The 18,399-nt window shown below is 34.2% G+C and overlaps 1 protein-coding gene and 1 non-coding gene across 9 annotated transcripts; both read left to right on the top strand.

Annotated features, from left to right (window-relative positions):
- Nucleotides 1-957: 957 nt before the first annotated feature.
- On the top strand, nt 958-18,093 carry LOC101244137 (vacuolar protein sorting-associated protein 52 A-like). 8 transcript variants are annotated; one of them, XM_069293106.1, is made up of 21 exons: nt 958-1,116; nt 3,995-4,230; nt 4,345-4,406; nt 4,517-4,574; nt 4,741-4,836; nt 6,110-6,211; nt 6,530-6,613; nt 7,755-7,835; nt 8,583-8,726; nt 10,025-10,116; nt 11,402-11,483; nt 12,228-12,410; nt 13,540-13,655; nt 13,796-13,854; nt 14,267-14,367; nt 15,399-15,449; nt 16,142-16,321; nt 16,405-16,539; nt 16,974-17,048; nt 17,450-17,507; nt 17,580-18,093. In XM_069293106.1, exons 2-21 carry the CDS (start codon nt 4,204-4,206, stop codon nt 17,882-17,884), a joined length of 2,091 nt encoding a protein of 696 aa, XP_069149207.1. In that variant the 5' UTR covers nt 958-1,116; nt 3,995-4,203; the 3' UTR covers nt 17,885-18,093.
- Nucleotides 8,795-8,901, top strand: LOC112939962 (U6 spliceosomal RNA). The gene has a single exon (XR_003245840.1). It is a non-coding gene; the product is annotated as a U6 spliceosomal RNA (small nuclear RNA).
- Nucleotides 18,094-18,399: the final 306 nt, after the last annotated feature.

Below are 18,399 nucleotides of genomic sequence, written 5' to 3'. Positions count from 1 at the left end.
TTGTTAGAAGGACATGACATATTCAAGTGGGCAAAAACCCATTCTTGGAATCATTTTCTAATATATTTTTTTTTGTTAAGAAACTGATAGAACCAATAAAAAATAATAATTTGGTCATGTCTTGATCACGACGAAAAGATCAAAGTTACTTAAAAAGAATAAAGATATAGATAGAAAATGAATCTTTCATTCTTATAATTTAAATTTTGTGTGTTGTTAATTTATATATATTTTCTGCATCATCAAGTAAACTAACTTGCAACAATGCATAAATTTTGAAATATTTATACAATAGGTACCGATAATTAGAAATATTATGTAACAAAAAATCATTTTAGAAATATTATATCCAACTATTTAGAGATTTTCTTTAATAAAAATATTTAGGGTGTAGTAATATACATACAATGAGATTCACATTTTACACAATGTACACAAATGTTGAAAATCTAGCGATCTTACGTAGGTTTTTAGTTATAAAAATATAAAAAAATTTATTACTTTATTTGAAAATTTTGAAGCTATAGTGGTATCTGCCATATTTCTATAAAAAATATTTAGAGTTTTAAATATTTTGTCTGGATATGATTTAAACCCTCAATTTCAAATAATTAAAACAGTCACCTAATTTCTTGACTAGCTTAACGATATGTATATACATTTATTCGATTTGACACATTTTTATTGGTGACATATTCAATTTGACACATTTTTGTTGGTTGTTTCTTAAAAAACTAGACATAAAGATGAATTTTATACTAATTTTTTAAACAATTCAAGAATATTTTTTGTTAAACTATATAGCACAAGGATGTACTTTACATTTAGGTTATACTTTAGAATAATTTTAGCTAAAAATTCAATATTACATTATTCTTACTTAGAGTAAATTTAATTTTAATCTAGGTAATATTATATTCTTCAATAATTAGATTTTCATTAAGGTAAAGTTTATGAGGGAAATGTGATTTCACTACATTGTCCCTCCAAATTATCTCTCTCCATTTTTTCTTTTTAATTTTTGGCCTCAATCACCACACCACTTTTTTCCTATTCAGAGAATTAAATCCCAATCTCGAAATTTCAGATCTCTTCTTGGCTCTTCACGGCTATCAGGTAGCTTCCTTCTACTACTTTTTCCCTTTGGATGATTTACTTGTATCTTTCTACAATAGCGTCTTCTGGTTTTGTTGTTGTTGTATGCTGTTGATCGATTATGATCTGTTTGCTTTTAAATGCATCTGTTTGACATTATTACTACCGAAACTTCTGTTTCTCTTCGACATATTTTTTCTTATGTTAAACGGGTTATTCTTGTTTGGATTAAAGACAGTGCTTTGAAATGTCACAATTTTCAAAATAGGTATTATAGGGAGAAGTCCTCACCATAAGTAAAGTAATTGAAGTGACAAACAACAAAGACAAGTAATTCATATGGTTTTATCACTCCTATCCACGACCATACAAGGCTTTATTTGAATATCTTAGGATCAAACTAATTCCAGAAAGCTCAAGTATGAAGACAATGACAGTTAATACAGAAGTACAATGGTGAAGTTTGATTTTCATGTGAGAGTGGGTAGTTCTTAAATTAATATCCCCTGTTCTGTTCGTTTCGGAGCGTTTTTATTTATAGGGCCGAGGTCTCTTGGAGTCCAAGACCTATTGGAATCTCCGTTGAGAAGAAGTCGGTTGCTAATTGACAAGTGCTGTGCAGATATGCATCCCAACTAATGCGGGGTGGTTGAGGAGTCAGCGAGACTCTCAATTCTGTCCCCATGACTTAATCTGTGGATTAAATGAGCATTACCATGGGATGGATGGTTGGAAGTCTACATCATGAAAGGTCATTCACGCCCACACTCAGATTATAGGAGGTCTGAGAATGGTTGTGTGATCATCAACAACAACAACAACAGATTTAGTGAGATACTGAGATCCCACAAATGGGGTTTGGGGAGGGTGGGTCTACGCAGACTGAGATCCCACAAATGGGGTTTGGGGAGGGTGGGTCTACGCAGACCTTAACCCCTACCTTTGTGGGATAGAGAGACTATTTCAGAAAAATCTTCGGCTCAAAAAAGTGATTTTCGAAGTAGGTTTGAGAAATATAAGAGTGAAGAAGATGTGATGAAAATAAGTAATTGAAGAAAAGTAATGACAACAAATGAAAGATAGCCAATGTAAAAGAAAAACAATAGTAGTAAAAATTGGAGGATGAGATAACAGAAGAGTAGTAATGATAATACGATAAGGAGAAGAGGAATCAAATAAGGTGTTCTAAACTAGATTCATGCTCTCTCCCAGAAGAGAGGGAATCCTCTCTACTTCTTACTAACCTTCCGCCTTAATCCTTGACTTCCATGCTCTCCTATTTAGGGCCATGTCCTCGGTGAGCTAAAGATGTATCATCCCTGTTTAATCACCCCTCCTCAGTTCAATCATTCATGCACTCATATTAGGTCACTCTTACTAGGAGTTGGTTGTTTGAAGACGATATGTATAAGGAGTCAGAGACATGTTCAACCTCTGATGGAAAGGTTTCATCCTGGGCAGTGGGTGGTGCACATGCTATTTTTGCCCACTACTGGTACTTTCTTAATGCACTGTATAATTCCTCCATGATCTACCATTCCTAATGAAACTGCGGGAGAGAGTCTCAAGGTTATTGGCCTCAGTCAGTTACTAACCGCGAGCTTTAGTGTTTTCTAGAATGTTATATCTTGAGGAGTTGGCTAAGATACTGGTGCATTTACTTAGAATAGTCTTTTTTTTTCTTTTAATGTAGCTTCACTTTTTTCTCCTGGAGAAACTGTAACTACCCCTCTGACCCCTTTGGTTCTGCACTTCTGTTTATATACAAGTTGTTACCTATTAAAAAAAAAGTAAAATTATTTCTTTTAGCAGAAAAACTGCTTCTCTTGTTCTCACAAACGTTTTCCTTTATGGCCGAACACTTCAGTTTTCCAAAAGAAAGTGTGTTTGACATCCCAAACGCTTGGCCAAAAAAATGAATATTTATAGATCTTAGTGCTGTAAATTTATTCAATAAAATTATTTAGATATGAGATCTTGAATTTGTTAGACTTTTTAGTTGGTTTGGATATGCTTCTCTAATGAATTTTCAATGATTTTGGTGACTTTGTAAAACATTACTTATTTATTTGTTGGATCACCGAATTAGCAACTCCTCGACATCTCCCTCTCCATGACTTATTCAACTTTAATCATAAAATCTGTACTAGTTTTTTACTTAAATAAGTAGTATTAACCCCATAAGATTAATAAAAAGTATAACACCTTAAGATATTTTTGTCACATATTAGCAAATAACCCAATAATCTCTCGCTGCGAAGTTCCATATTCAAATTGCTATACATTTTTAATTTAAAGTATAACCATTCATTATGAACTCGCATAGTTATTTTGGATAAGTTGAATGTAACTTTTCCAGTACTTGTTGGATTGCTGAATTAGCACCTCCTCCACATCTCCCTCTCCACAATATGTGTACTAGTTTTCTACTTAAATCAGTAATATTTAACCCCATCAGATTAATAAAAAGTATTTTACACCTAAGATATTTTTGTTACATAGCAGCAAATAATCAAATAATCTCTCTGCTAAGTTTCATATTCAAATAGCTATACGTTTTCAATTGAAAATATATTAACTACTCATTTTGAACTCGTCTAGTTATTATGGATAAGTTGAATGTACATATATTATACAGACCCATTTTAGTACAAGCCCGTGTTTACATATAACAATAATAATAACAACAGAAAGTACCCTGATTGGTAAACTGTATTCCAGGGCATTTTTGACAAAATCACCTTTTGTTCCTTATAAAAAAATGGTCTTGTTGACAAAATCACCTGTGTACCATTCAATGTATTTGTGCTGTATGTAGTAAAGCTTGTGCACTTTCCTGGTAATAAAGAAGTCGGAATGCAGTGACTAAACTCTGAAAACCTTTTTTTTTTCCTTGAAGCAGGTAACTTTGTATATTACTACAACAGTACATTTACAATAAGATCATTTTACTCTGAAGACCTCCAAGATCATTTCCAGAACATCATCACAAAGCGGTTTTTTTTTTTTTGTGGTTCTATTCTGAATATAGAAATGTTTGATCTGGCTTGCTCTTAGATAGCTGTACGGTGTAGATCAGTAGAAAGTTGTTGGTTTGCTCTAGTTGCTATGGTGGATGTGGCTGGCAACACGTCGGTAAACAGTTGTTTCTCTCGTTTTCCTGAAGTTTCATGCTTTAGTTTGTGCACATTTTCATATCCTTGTGTTGCCTTACATCTGTGAACTTCGGCAAATGCTAATAATGGGCAGAAAACCTCCTTGGATTTGGGATCCTTCGTTGGCGATTTGAATGTTGATGATGAAACTGCCAGGTTTAATTTCGTGGACTAGTTTTGCTAATTTTGCTTTAATGCTTGTAATTTTTCATTCTCGATCCTCTATATATGATGAAATTTAGGACATTCATCTTCTTTCTTTCCAGTGATGATATATCCCTTGAGGGACTCGAGGAAGAGTTACAGGAATGTCAAGCTGATGATGTAAGAAGATTATACATTTATGTCTCTCTCTTCGTAGTGACAGCTGAATCTATTTCCGATTAAAGCTTGCTATTTGTTACAGTTTTGTCCAATTTTTATCCCCTTTGAGAGGATAGGTTTGGGGACACTGATATTGGGTCTGTATTTGCCTTATTTGTATGCAAAGGTTGTCGCAAACATACTTTCTAAAGGTACAACGTTGCGGGAATACACTAAAGGCGTTGAAAATAATTTACGTCAAGTCGAATTGGATTCTATCCAGGTTTGTTGTAATAATACATTAAACACTGTTTTGTCTGTATTTTTTTTGTTTGAAATTGGTATTTGTTTGTGTGTATTCATAACTTGGGAATTTGAGTTGTTCGGTTGTTCCAGTTTGGACGTTTAGGTTTATTATGTATTTTGCTTTCCGGTTCTTTATTTTTTTTGAAAGAAATGTAAGATATTTTCATTTAACTTATTACCCAGTTATTGCTAATAACAAAAGTCTTTACAAGTACAATGGCTTCCTTGTTTAACTATGTAATGGGGTTCCTTGTTTAACTGTGTGATGGATCAATAAATCTGCATCTTCTTGCATAACCCCTTTCACCATTGTTTATTAGCAGTATTTACCTTTTCCTTTTGCCTTGATAATTTTCTAAAAGAATCTCACTCTTGTCTGCATAAGCATTTGGACCTTAGTCTCCAAGTAATCTCTTTAGCTTGCTAGCCTTTTCCCCGAGCAATGTCTTCTCCATTGTTTTCTTCTTTGACATACTTCCGTTCTCGGTCCTTTTTTATTAGATAAATGATTTTATTAGTAACAGAAAAATATCCTGTATACAAGCAAGCAGTACACCAAATTGTAGCGAATTTACAACCTAATGTGATTCTCCATGAAAGACATCCTGTCTTCTATATAAATTGGAACTTCACGGCTTGCATAAAAGAAACTAGAAAAGAGAGTCTATTCTTCAAATGTACGCGGTCATTCTCCATCCTCTCGAATGCTCTCTTATTTCACTCCATGCTCAGTTTTTCTTTCAACGCATCTAGGTTCGAGCACCATATTGTCTTATTTCTTCTTTAGTCTCCTGTGGTTGTTTTCTCCACTTAGTGTCTTCATTTTCCTTGCTAGAATAAGGTCAAGTTTTTCTCGACCTGCACTAACAATACTCAAGTTGTATGTATAATTCAACTTGTGACACATAAAGGACACTTGTCTTCACACATTTTTGATGTGCCAGAAATTTACATTTTGGTATGTGATCAGCATTGAACCATTGCCGATTTCATCGAGCTACTAAATATCCTTGCACTGTATGTAGTTTACAATTTTCTCTTTATCCTTAGTCAATCATCATATTTCTTTTCAGAAATAGATTTAATAAATCTAGTCGTCACAACACAAATTCATGTGAAGCCTAATGAACTTGGGTATAATGACAATACAATACAATTAAATCATACTGTGCTAATTTCTTGGGGCAGTGCCTTGTAAATTTGGTTATAGTGACATTATACTGATATATGATCTTTTATCAAATCAATAGGATTACATAAAGGAAAGTGATAATCTCGTCTCACTTCATGATCAAATTCGTGATTGCGACATGATTCTATCACAGATGGAAACTCTTCTCAGTGGATTTCAGGTACTTTCCATCATTATCATGTTAAACTGGATGTCAATTTTTTTCCTGCTTAAGAAAATCAGCTATGATTGAGGCTTCTAACTTTGTTCCGGAGATGATATGATTGATAAGTGGTAAAAGTAGGTCGACTTGTTACCATTATTAATATTGTGGTTTTATTTTGGGGTAAAATCACTGTCAGGATTTCTGTCTCTGCCTTCCGTCACCAAACAAAGAAGAAAATGGAATAAATTAAAGAAATACTACATAACATCTTAAAAGTGAACTTGCCTGTATGTTTTGTCATTAAGACTTGATATTCACTGTTTTATCTTCCAGGCAGAGATAGGTTCTATAAGTTCAGATATCAAAATTCTCCAAGAGAAGTCTATGGATATGGGAGTGAGGCTGAAGAATCGCAAGGTATTATTGTTAATGGATGGACCTTCCTTGACTGTTTATAGTTTAATCTTGGGCTTCCTTTATTTGGTTTCATGTAAGTTACATCTGTAGATTATTAGCTAGCTTCTTATTCTGAAGCAATGTCGATACTGACGGCTATTGTTGGAATGTAATTTAATGTTCATATGTGAAATTATCAGTCTCAATGAATAAAGTATACTGACTATATAAGTATATTTCATACGTGAATGTTATTATTTGGTCCGAATGTGTGTTATTGACCATTTTCTTTATCTTATACATTTCTAGATATCTTACTTTTTACATTACTTTCTGTAGAAGACCTTATGAGTAAATCAGTCGTGGATGGTGGGCTCTTTCGCTAAAAGTCTGTCTAAATCTCATCCCCCCCTCACACACACAAGTTCTGTCTATTATATTTTCTCAAAAGGCTTCAACACCTCCAAAGAAACAGGAAAATTTCTTGGTAGATTACCCTTATCCAATGAACAGAATTCTCATCTCTTATTACTTATAGTACACTTTGGTAATGATCATTGCCACCTTCATAGTTTAAGACAATGAATAGAAGAAAACATATATTCTTTTTGCTGTTGCTGTTGTCATCTTTGTTGTGTCCTTTCAAATTTTCTGAATACCATTTCCTATTTTTATCTGATATCAATTTGATTTCATGAACTTATGAAAGACTCACCAAATTAGCTGTTCACAGTCATGCATTAATTTACTGGGAATTTCAATTTAATTACAGTCTTAAGAATAGAACCATCCTGTTATTAGCTTTTTGGTGCAGACTTTCTTTTGTACATGATATGGATGATATCACTGGTCTGATCGGTTCCTTGCATTTTTTTGTAAAGCTTCTTCAGCACAACCGTAGTGCTGTAGGCAACTCCAATAAAAGGTTTTAACACTTATCAATAAAATATTCCATTTTAATCTCGTCGACACTTCACTTCTTCTTTATGTTTTTCATGATGTACGTCTTCTTAGACTTATTAGATGTATGTTAGTGCAAATTGGTTATGCTGTGGGTCCACTATACTTTATATGACAACCATATTGAGTGTTGGTGTTTGAGCTAGGAATATACTTTCCGATGTCTGTAGTGTACTTGCTAAATGGTTATATTATTTTGCAGGTAGCAGAGTCAAAGTTGGCAAAGTTTGTTGAAGATATTATTGTTCCTCCAAGGATGATTGACATAATTGTTGATGAAGAGGTGCTTTTGGCTCCTTGGTTTGTTTGTTCCTCATATTTATTCTTACATTGTAGCCTACAGCTATTCCAAGAAGAATAACAATGAGGGAAAATGGCAAATTTGAAGTTCAAGTAGAGAAATAAAGTGGTGAATGGGTTCTCCATAGTCTTTCATATGATTTTGAGGACAATATGTGACATGTTGGGGTGATTGACTGTAGTATGTTGGTTTATTCATTTCTTTCAAGTGATTGTTGATTTAACTTTCAAGGCTTACATTGCACTGCTAAATAATTTATCAAATTACAATAGAAAACTCATCTTCTTGGTTGTAGTCTTTGTAGACTGTTAACACTGGACTTTCTCGCTTCTTTCTTTTTTCCATCATTTCTCCCTCCTGGCATACGAGTCTACAATAAAACACTGTTCTTTCTGGTAGTTAACTGTTAACGCTAGCCAAACTTTCTCACTTCTTCTTTTGTTTTTCCCTCCTTTTTTGGTCTTTGCTTTGCTGGTATTACGTTACTACATTTGATAATGGGGCTTTGTTTGGAATGTTTCTTCCAGTTGATAATCAGCTCTTCTCAAAAAATAAAAACAATAATCATCAGCTCTTCCGAACCATTGAAAATATAATACATTAGATCTTTTTCGTTGTCTGTATTACATCATTCTTTGAGATGTTTAATCTTCAGAAATTGCATATTTGAAAGCATTGTTCACTAATGATTTCTAACCTTCCATGCAACATTAAATCAAATGTTTATAGGTTAATGAGGAATACATGAGGACCCTTGAAATTTTGAGTAAAAAACTGAAGTGTGCAGATGCAGATCCCACAGTTAAAACATCAAAAGCCCTGAAAGATGTGCAGCCTGAGCTAGAAAAACTTCGGCAGAAAGCTGTCTCCAAGGTATGTATATGCCGAGTAGTCTAGTGTATGCTGAGTTTCCAAGGTATATAATGCGGAGTGCAAGGCTAGTCTCTTTGGGGATATCGAATAAAAATTGTACAGTACGAGAACTGAGAAGATTAGCATGTCCTATGCGCAAGGATGTCAGTCAAATCGAGATATGTCCGACTTTTTTTTCAATGAAAAAAAAAGGCGTGCAAGGTTACAATGACAACCAATTCAACCAATAAGCCTAGAAAACAAGCTGTACAAAAGTGAAAACTATATCATCACTCATGAAAAATAGGTTATTATCTCAGTACCCAAAAGATTGTACTAAAGGAGAAAAATGGTACCCTTTTTACCCCATAGAGATATTGAATAGAAAGGGGTTCTGTGTTTCCTCCATAATTTTGAAAATGAACATTTAAATGCCCTTCAAAAGTAAGTAAATAGATCCGAAACATAAAATTAAAAAAACATCCAGGTAAGCAACGAAGCCAATGTCAGACAGCAATAACATCCTTAGTTCTCATCTGTTTGCTTCACTTCCTGCTCTTGCTTAACCACTGTGTCGCTGCTGGACCTCACCCTATAAACATTTTTACCCGTTAAAATTTCTCTGTGTTTCCTGGATTTATTCCAGTCTGCATCTTATCTCTCATTCAATCTGCTCCGTTCCGTAACACTTATTCTTATCTGAAGATCGCTCTCGAGTCTCTGAGTAATATCTGTGCTTTCATTTTTCCTGTTGTCTTCTTTCTGAGGATCCTTCTTTTACTGTTCAATGAGTATTCTCCCAGTTTAACGACAAACTTCTTATATATATAAAAATTTGAAACATTTCACCATTATTTTCTGAGTATCCTTCTTTCTCTGTTCAATGGATCACCCTCCAATTTAATTCTACAGGTTATTATTATTATCAAAATTTGAAACATTTTTGCATCGTATTCTGAATTTGCATCAAGCAAAGTTGCGTGTTGCTACCTTCGGTCTATGTGAACCTCCTTGTCTTCCTCGGTCTGTCAAACACTTTTCTCTACATTCTTAACTGAAAAACAGAAATAAACTTGTACCTTCTAGGATTTTGATGCCTCAAATTCACACTGTTCTTTTTAATGCACTCGCCACTCCAAAACGAAGTTGTGCCCTCATAAGGTGATAAATGATGTCTAATTATTGTTTTTACTTAATGCATGTGCTTGTTCTTAGTGGGTTTGAGTCGTAATTGGTTTACCAATAAGAAGAGTCTTAGATAAGCAAGAATAGTTTTTGTCAGTTGTGACATCTAATCCACTTTCTTGTTCCTCTTTTAGGTGTTTGATTTCATGGTTCAGAAGCTATACGCTTTAAGGAAGCCCAAAACTAATATCCAGATCCTTCAGCAGAGTGTCCTCCTAAAATATAAGTGAGTTGCATCTTCTTTTGGTTTCTATCACACTCCCTCTGTTTAAATTTGTTTGTGTGGTTTTGACTTGGTGCTAAGTTAGAGATAGTAAAGAGAACTTTTGAATCTTGTGTCTTAAATTAAAAATATGTGGAGTACACCAAAATGCCCTTGAATCTTGTAGTCTTAAATATGCAATGTGGAAAACTGGAATTGAAGAGTTACTGAAAAAGGAAAGGGGCCTTGTTTTTGAAATGGACTAAAAATGAAAGTAAGACAAATAATTTGAAACAGAGAGAGTTTATTTGTATTTCTCATTCCTTTCTTCCGGACTACTGATGATTAGCTAGTTTGTTTGTTCACAACGAATTTCCTTCTCTACCATTTACCTGAATGAAAACATCCAAGAAGATCCGTTTATATAAATTATCCCGCTAAACATACTGTGGATAGCAACAATATTTGTTTGGTTCTTAGCTGTGGCACACACCAGAGTTTTCGTGAGTGGTATCAACGTTTGAAGAAGTGAAAAAATCAATAAATTACTATGGTAACAAGCGGTGTCATTTTTCATATTTATACCCAATATTTTAGTTTGCTGATATGTATCTAGTAAATTTTTTTGACCAAGCGATTGTCTAGTGACACTGGCTGGGCAAGGTACATGTGCACTGTTTTTTAGTGCTCCTAACTGCAGTACTGTTTTGTTTAGCTACTATATCCTTGTCAGCTGTTGGGACGTTGGAGAATCTCTAAACAGAGTTACCTTTTAAACAACAATACGGATGAAATTTTGGCACTTCGAGAAGCTTCTTTCGTTCCTTTTCCTTACCTGCCCGTTAAAAGGAGGTATCTTCAAAAAACAGACATGGTTGAAGAGTTGCATTTTTTGAGTACTGAAAATTAAGGAGTGTTTTGTTTGTGGAAGAAGATAAAGGTGCTTCATTGTTACTCTCCACAGATTCTTTTGAAGAACTTGGAAAAGCTGTTTGGAAAAAAACTTATACAAACAGTTTTTCCTTTTTAAAACAAACAAGTTCTTAAAAAACTTCGAAAAAATAAACAAAATGTGTAGAAACAAAGCCAAATTTATGTGCTATCCTGGTGTTTTGGGGGGCACTACCTTTTATTGCTATTGTGGTCCACTTATATGATATCATGCAGGACGAGTTTTTCTTAAGAGGTCCATAGCTTAAAATTATGATGATCATCAGCTTCTGTGCTTCCTTCTAGTTTCTTTTCACCTTTCAATTTCCTGGATTAATCCAAACATGCAATTGAAGGTATTTTTGCAATTATTTTGCAGGTATATCCTTTCCTTTCTCAAGGAGCATGGGAAGGAAGTGTATCTTGAGGTTCGAGCTGCATATATTGACACAATGAACAAGGTTAAGTTTCACTTTATTTTTTTCATTTTGAATAATTTTGCTAGCTTAGATGTTTGATGGATCGATTAGTAAAGATTTTGAGTTCTTAGATATGTAACTCATTCAGATCAATGTGGTAACTCTTGACATGCAAGTTTGAAAGAGGATTTTATATTCTTAAGGTCCACGAGTGCTTAACTTGACTGTTCCTTTGGTGCCCATCCTTCAAGATTTAAATCTTTTGTGTATGAGTTCTAAATGTTTTTCCGTGTCGTATGGAAGACGTTAAAACACCTTGTATCTCTCGAGAAAAAACATGACTACATGACTTAATTTGGTGTTCTGCCTAATGTTTGATATGCCTTAGTCTAATCAGTCTTAAGCTATCATCATAGATCTGGGTTGCCCCAACTTATTGTTATATCAAGTATTGTAGCTTCTCTTTCATCTTGTAAGCTCTAGAGACTGTTACCAATCACAGTGATCACATGTACAGGTGATAACAGCCTTAATATGCTTTGGCTAACAAGAGATTGTGCTCTTTCGTTTCATTTTTTGTGTAAAGAAAGTCATGTAGAGGACACAGAATTTTGGTTGACATGTTATTCTTTTGACATTATAATGTAGATCAATTGATCTGTCCTACCCTTTACATATGACATTCATTGCTTTGGTGCTTTTATCAATATATATACTGTTAGTAATCTTAAAAGAAAAAGAGATTGTGCTCTTTCATGAATACTAAAGCAAACATTTGTGTCCCAGGTTCTGAGTGCACAGTTCCGCGCTTATATTCAAGCTTTAGAAAAGCTTCAGTTGGATATAGCAACATCTAATGATCTGATAGGTGTTGAGACCAGAAGCACAGGTCTTTTTTCGAGAGGAAGAGAACCATTGAAGAACAGGTCTGCAGTTTTTGCTCTTGGAGAAAGGATAAACATTCTCAAGGTTTTCATCTTCTTTCTTTGAGCCTTTATCTTATGACCAAAAAGATTGTCTCTGTATAAATCTGCAGAGTCCAGAGATTACGACTTCTGTGCATCATTGAATGTTAGTGCTTGTTTGAGTATAAAGGTATCTGTAAGTTTCACTCTGGTAGAATTACTTTTTAGTTTGAAGATAACTTTGATTTAGTGCTTTTGGAGGATGCATTGCTTGATGAGTGGAATGCATAACTAGGACTACTGACTAATTCATCAGAATTAGCTTCAGATGTGTATGGTCTTAGCACTTTTAATAGCAGATACTTAATGGAGATACTTATTCAAGGATGATGTGCAAGTGAAGGAACCTATCTAATGCTAAAAATTATATATTCTGTGATGCTTTGGTTCTTGCGTTTTTTAGTTATTCTGTAGACTGTCATTGTTTTTTCTTCAAAAATTGCTTATAAAAAAGTCATATTTTCAAGTATTACTTTTTATTGTCAAGGAGAAAGTTCTTTTTAAAATGTTCTATGAAGACTTAGGCAAATGTTTCTCCAAGAACCATATGAGTTGCATCTGGGTTCTTTTTCTTAATTTTTTTAATCTGGTTCATTCCATGTCTCATTTCTATGCAAACTTTAGCCTGGGTTGAACCTGTATGGGTAGATCATCTAATACCTGTTTCACTGACCTATTTTCAATCTATTGGTCCAAGTATAAAGACAATTGAATGTATGCAACATATTATGTAAGAACTTGCTATACAATTTCATAAAGACCCGGAGCTACCAGATTTCAATATATTAGCCATGGGAATCATTCTAAAAAAAGAGAGATCAGCATTACTTGGTGAAATAACGCTCTTCTAGAATCAATTTGAAGCCATCTGCTAGAGGTTGTGACAATCCAAATGATCCCATTATATCAAGGCCTTTTCTTTTGTTGCGCAAAGACCACTACTTATGCTCAGCTAGCGCTAGAAATGCTACAAGTAAAAGTGATTGAATCAACTATATACTTATTTGATTTTCTATCAACTCTTGATCTGGTCTGATCTCCACACCATTCATAGGAGATACGCGAAATATTGTAGCAATGTTCATGATGATTAGATGTAAGTATTTATGGCATATGCTTTCCACTGTGTTCAGGAGATTGAGGAACCTCCATTAATTCCACATATTGCTGAAGCCAGCTCAAAAAAATATCCGTATGAGGTCCTTTTCAGGAGTTTGCACAAGCTGCTCATGGATACTGCTTCTTCTGAGTAACCTACAATATTCTCTATTTTTGAATTCGATGCTTGATTTGGAATTCACTTTGAAACAGTACAGCTTTCCTACTGACAGAGTAGTGGCTTTCCTTGTTAAATATGTATTAATATGCTTTTTCCTTCTATTTGATTAGGTACCTTTTCTGTGATGATTTCTTTGGAGAACAGACCATGTTTCATGATATTTTTGCTGGTATGGGAAGTAGTGAGTTTGAGTAGACATTTCCTTATGTACCTTGCTGCAGATAAAAATCACGATTGTGCTTAAAGTATTTATTGGTAAATAAAAAATCAGATTTCAAAAGTATCTTGACAACCCAAATCAACCTGCTTAACAGAAGTTGTATATGCAGTTCCTAGGACTATCAACCTAATCTCATGTTGCTTTTAATTCATTAAATTAAGTAGAGATCTCCTTCTCCGGTTCTCCCAATCTGTATTCTGACAATTCTCAAACACCTTCAGTACATGCTGAAATATAAAAAGGGCTGCCCACTGTACTAAAGCTCCTTCACACATGCTGAAGTATGCAAATGTTAATTTTGATAGGAATAATGCAAATTCTTGGATTTTCAATGAGATTAATGATTAACATTTGATATCAGGCCCGTTTTCAGTAATTGATGAGCATTTCAGCACAATTCTTCCTAATAGTTTTGATGCAATTGGCTTAATGCTCATGATTCGCATCATACACCAGCACCAGGTATATCCCTACACTTCTGTTCTCGTATTAAATTTCAAAGCAAACACAGCTAGTATTAGAATCCTATAAGAGGAAATTTGTGTATGGGTGAAGTTCCAAGGTTCACTTGACCACGGTTATCCAACAACAACATCAAAAAACTGGAGAAAAAGGGGTGTACGGGAGAAGAACAGAAGAAATCTGATTAGGTTTTACAGCATTGTTGATTCAAATCTGTCTTAAACCCAGCAGACACATGCCATTGTTTTGCGAAAAATTCCCAGAAAATATAGTAGGGAAACTAGATCTTTCTCATGACTCCAGTAAATGTTTGGCAGCAACTTCGAAAAGCAAGGATTGCTGGTCGATTTTATTAGTTGATTGACAGCTTTTAGTAAGTCAAGCTTGCTCTAGTTTTTCATTGTTTTGGCGTCTAAAGTATTGCATGCTGCAAAATTTGGGAGACACTAGAAGACTCTAAACTAAAGACAAAAAGATATCTGAAATACCCTTACGAATTGCTAAATTGACAACTAGTGCATTAATTTTTTCAAACTTATTCAAGTTAAACAATGTTATCCACTTGAGCTTTAAGTTCAGATCACTGTTGCACATATCATCTTCTTTATGCTAGTTATATTCATACATACTGCTAAAGAAAATTGTTTATTGGAATTGGAAGTATTTCAATGAAGTTAGTCTTTAGCTCAAAAGAAAACATAATAATAATTGAAGCGTATTGAGGTAAAAATGATTCACAACTGGGGAAATCTCAAAGATAAAAAGCAAATGAAATATGTCATTTCCTTCTAATCTTCTAAAGCGTATAGAAGTATAGCAAATGAAATATGTCATTTCCTTCTAATCTTCTAAAGCGTATAGAAGTATTTGATTATTAGAGAATTCATTGAGGAATCATGTGTTAAATGAATATGTGTAATGGTCCAATAGCATGCCAAATTTTGTTTATGAACTTGATATGAAATGTATTGTTATGGCCCTTAATTATTGCTGGAACCTTTTCTTATCGATGGACTGCTTTTATTTCCCAGCTTGTAATGTCCAGGCGCCGAATTCCATGCCTGGATTCATACTTAGACAAGGTACGTATCATTTAATTCACTTTACCACCAAGTCACCAGCATCAATGACAAATATCCATGTTCCTGCCTTCTGCACATGCATGTGAGCTATTTGTGTACAAGTGAACTTAAAGAACTTGCTGTAAATTTCACCAGATACTTATTCACCTGTTGCCTTGTAATGTATGTTCTTGTGTATTTTCCCATTTGTTGCTACTGTGTTGTGGAAAAAGGACAATTGCACAAGCATATCTAGGACTGCAGGGTTTCCTGTTCCGAAAGTATGTAATTTATCAATTTGGGATAAAATTAATAATATTACTATGTTGTGGAAAAAGGACAATTGCACAAGCATATCTAGGACATGCAGGGTTTCCTGTTCCGAAAGTATGTATAGTATAAATTTGGGATAAAAATTTTCATCTTTTGATTCATGATGTTTGGCTAGATACATAACTTCAGCAAAAAGAGAATTAAAACAGTTTGCTAATTGAATATGTTCAGGTGACCATTTCAAAATGAGAAATAAGGAATTAAGATTCATAATTATAGAAAGTTCAACAAAGGTGAATATAAATGTAAAACAACTCCTTAAGGTCTTTAGAAAGTTCAACATGATGATGACATTGGAACCAAAATAAAATGTTTTCTTGTAGTTTTCTTTCTTTTATGATGGACTGCTTTTCCACTTTTTGCTTAATGAATCTTGGCAGGTCAATATTGCTTTATGGCCACGTTTCAAGATGGTCTTTGACTTGCACCTCCACAGCCTGCGAAATGCCAATATCAGGACTCTCTGGGAAGATGATGTTCACCCACATTATGTCATAAGGCGCTATGCTGAGTTTTCTGCGTCCCTTATTCACCTTAATGTAGAATACAAAGATGGCCAGGTTGGAGAATGTGAAGGTCCACTCTTTACTTTGTGGTTTACTTGCACTAGACTGGCTTTCATACTTGTTGCTAATTTTTGTAGCTTGAACTGAATCTGGAGAGACTCAGAATGGCTGTTGATGACTTGCTTGTCAAGCTATCACAAATGTTTGCTAAACAAAAGTTGCAAACAGTATTCCTTATAAACAACTATGACATGATAATATCGGTTCTGAAGGTAAGAAATTACTATAGTTTTTTATTCTCTGATAAACAATAAATTAATCATGAAAAGTGCAAGTCATTGTTGTGGATTTATATGGGTAATGCTCATATGCTAGTTGGATAAATGTCCAACGAAAGAAAGATGAATTATAAAGGAAAATGGGGGTCTATCTGACAATTTCCCTGGTCACCTTGTCTGTCAAATGAAAAGAGATAAGGAAGTCATCATTCCTGTTCTTATTACAGTGCAAATCTGGATAGTGCCGCTGATTACTTTACTCCAAAATTTAGCAAACCATTAACTGTAAGGGTAACAATATTGACTGTTTCCTATCTCAACATTTGACGCCATTGTTAGCAGATTTTATACAAGTTAGAAGTCTAAATTATATTAACATTTAATACTAGAAAATATAGAACACGAAATAATCTTTCATTTGCTTCTAGGAAGCTGGTCCAGATGGCGGGAAAATCCAGCAGCACTTTGAGGAGCTTCTAAAGAATAACACAGCCATATTCGTGGTGAGCACACTATTCAAGTCTTGCATTCCAAGAATGTTGAATTGATTATAGTTATGTTTCTCCGACAAACACCAAGCCCACTTTTTCTATTATTGCTTGACTGTGAGTTTCAGTTAGAACGAACCAATAACACAAAGTTCATCTATATTTTTGTGAGTGCTTGATTTCAAGAGGAATATTTGGTGTTGATTGCAACCCTAAATAGTGGATGCATTTTCCTAGATGAGTATTCTCATTGCGGATGTAATAAGTGTGGATTTATAATCAACGTTAAATTAACATCCGTAGGAGAGCTCTTGAATGATTTTCAACTCTCTTCTTGATTGTACAAATATACCAGCCTTTTTAACAACTATAAACTTCAGTTGAACGGTTTGTTCTTATATTTAATTTTATTGCAGGAAGAATTGCTGTTGGAGCATTTTAACGATCTCATCAAATTTGTAAAGACGAGAGGGTGTAAGTGTTAATGCTATGCATGTCTGTTTATCTCAAGCCTTCTGAAATGCCCTGATTATTATCTTATTGCAGCTGAGGATCCAAGTACTGGCACTGAAAGACCTATAACTATTGCTGAAGTTGAGCCGATTGTAAAGGACTTTGCAAGCAGATGGAAAGCTGCCATTGAGCTTATGCACAATGATGTGATTACTTCTTTCAGCAATTTCCTGTGTGGTATGGACATTCTAAGAGCTGCATTAACTCAACTTCTTCTCTATTATACAAGGCTTTCAGATTGTATAAAGAGGATAAATGGTGGTTCTACCTTGAACAAGGATCTTGTTTCAGTTTCATCGATAATGTATGAGATCAGAAAATACTCGAGGACTTTCTAGGACATTTTTCTCTTTTCAAGTCCGTATTACAGTCTCTTGAATTTGTATTTACCTATAAAAGAATTTCAGTTGACCATCACATTGTTATTCACATTTTGTAAGATTGTATTGACATTTTCTGCAACTTATTAATGTGTGTAATAATCTTTATGATACTATTTATAATTCGGGCTTTCACTTTCAGCCCGATGGTGATCACTTTTACGCAACTATTTGTAAACAATCCGCAATTTCAAAACTAGTCACTTTTTATTGTAGGATGTGAAAATGTGTGGTTATTCCGCTAGACCAGATAAGCTGAGTTAGAAATTTCTTTTAATTTTTTTGAAAGGTTTTGGGCGAAGAGCTTGGTATTTAATCTTGAAATTAATTCCCCTGAAGGTGACGTAAAAAAATCCTACTTGCTCTAATTGAGGTATAAGTTATATCATATTACTAATCAGAAAAATCCAACTAAGCATCGTATTTTATTTCGAAATTATCATTCATTCTGCGAGGTTAGAGTCCAACCAATC

This window comes from Solanum lycopersicum, chromosome 2 (assembly GCF_036512215.1).
Source record: "Solanum lycopersicum chromosome 2, SLM_r2.1".
Lineage (NCBI taxonomy): Eukaryota > Viridiplantae > Streptophyta > Magnoliopsida > Solanales > Solanaceae > Solanum > Solanum lycopersicum.
This window is presented reverse-complemented; position numbering and strand designations above follow the sequence as displayed.

Bases quoted from the DNA above. Each gene is read 5' to 3' on its own strand.
- LOC101244137 (XM_069293103.1), top strand. From the start codon at position 4,204: ATGGTGGATGTGGCTGGCAACACGTCG. The intron at 8,727-10,024 runs GTATGTATATGC...TTCCTCTTTTAG, and splicing joins GGCAGAAAGCTGTCTCCAAG to GTGTTTGATTTCATGGTTCA. The intron at 11,484-12,227 runs GTTAAGTTTCAC...TTTGTGTCCCAG, and splicing joins ATATTGACACAATGAACAAG to GTTCTGAGTGCACAGTTCCG.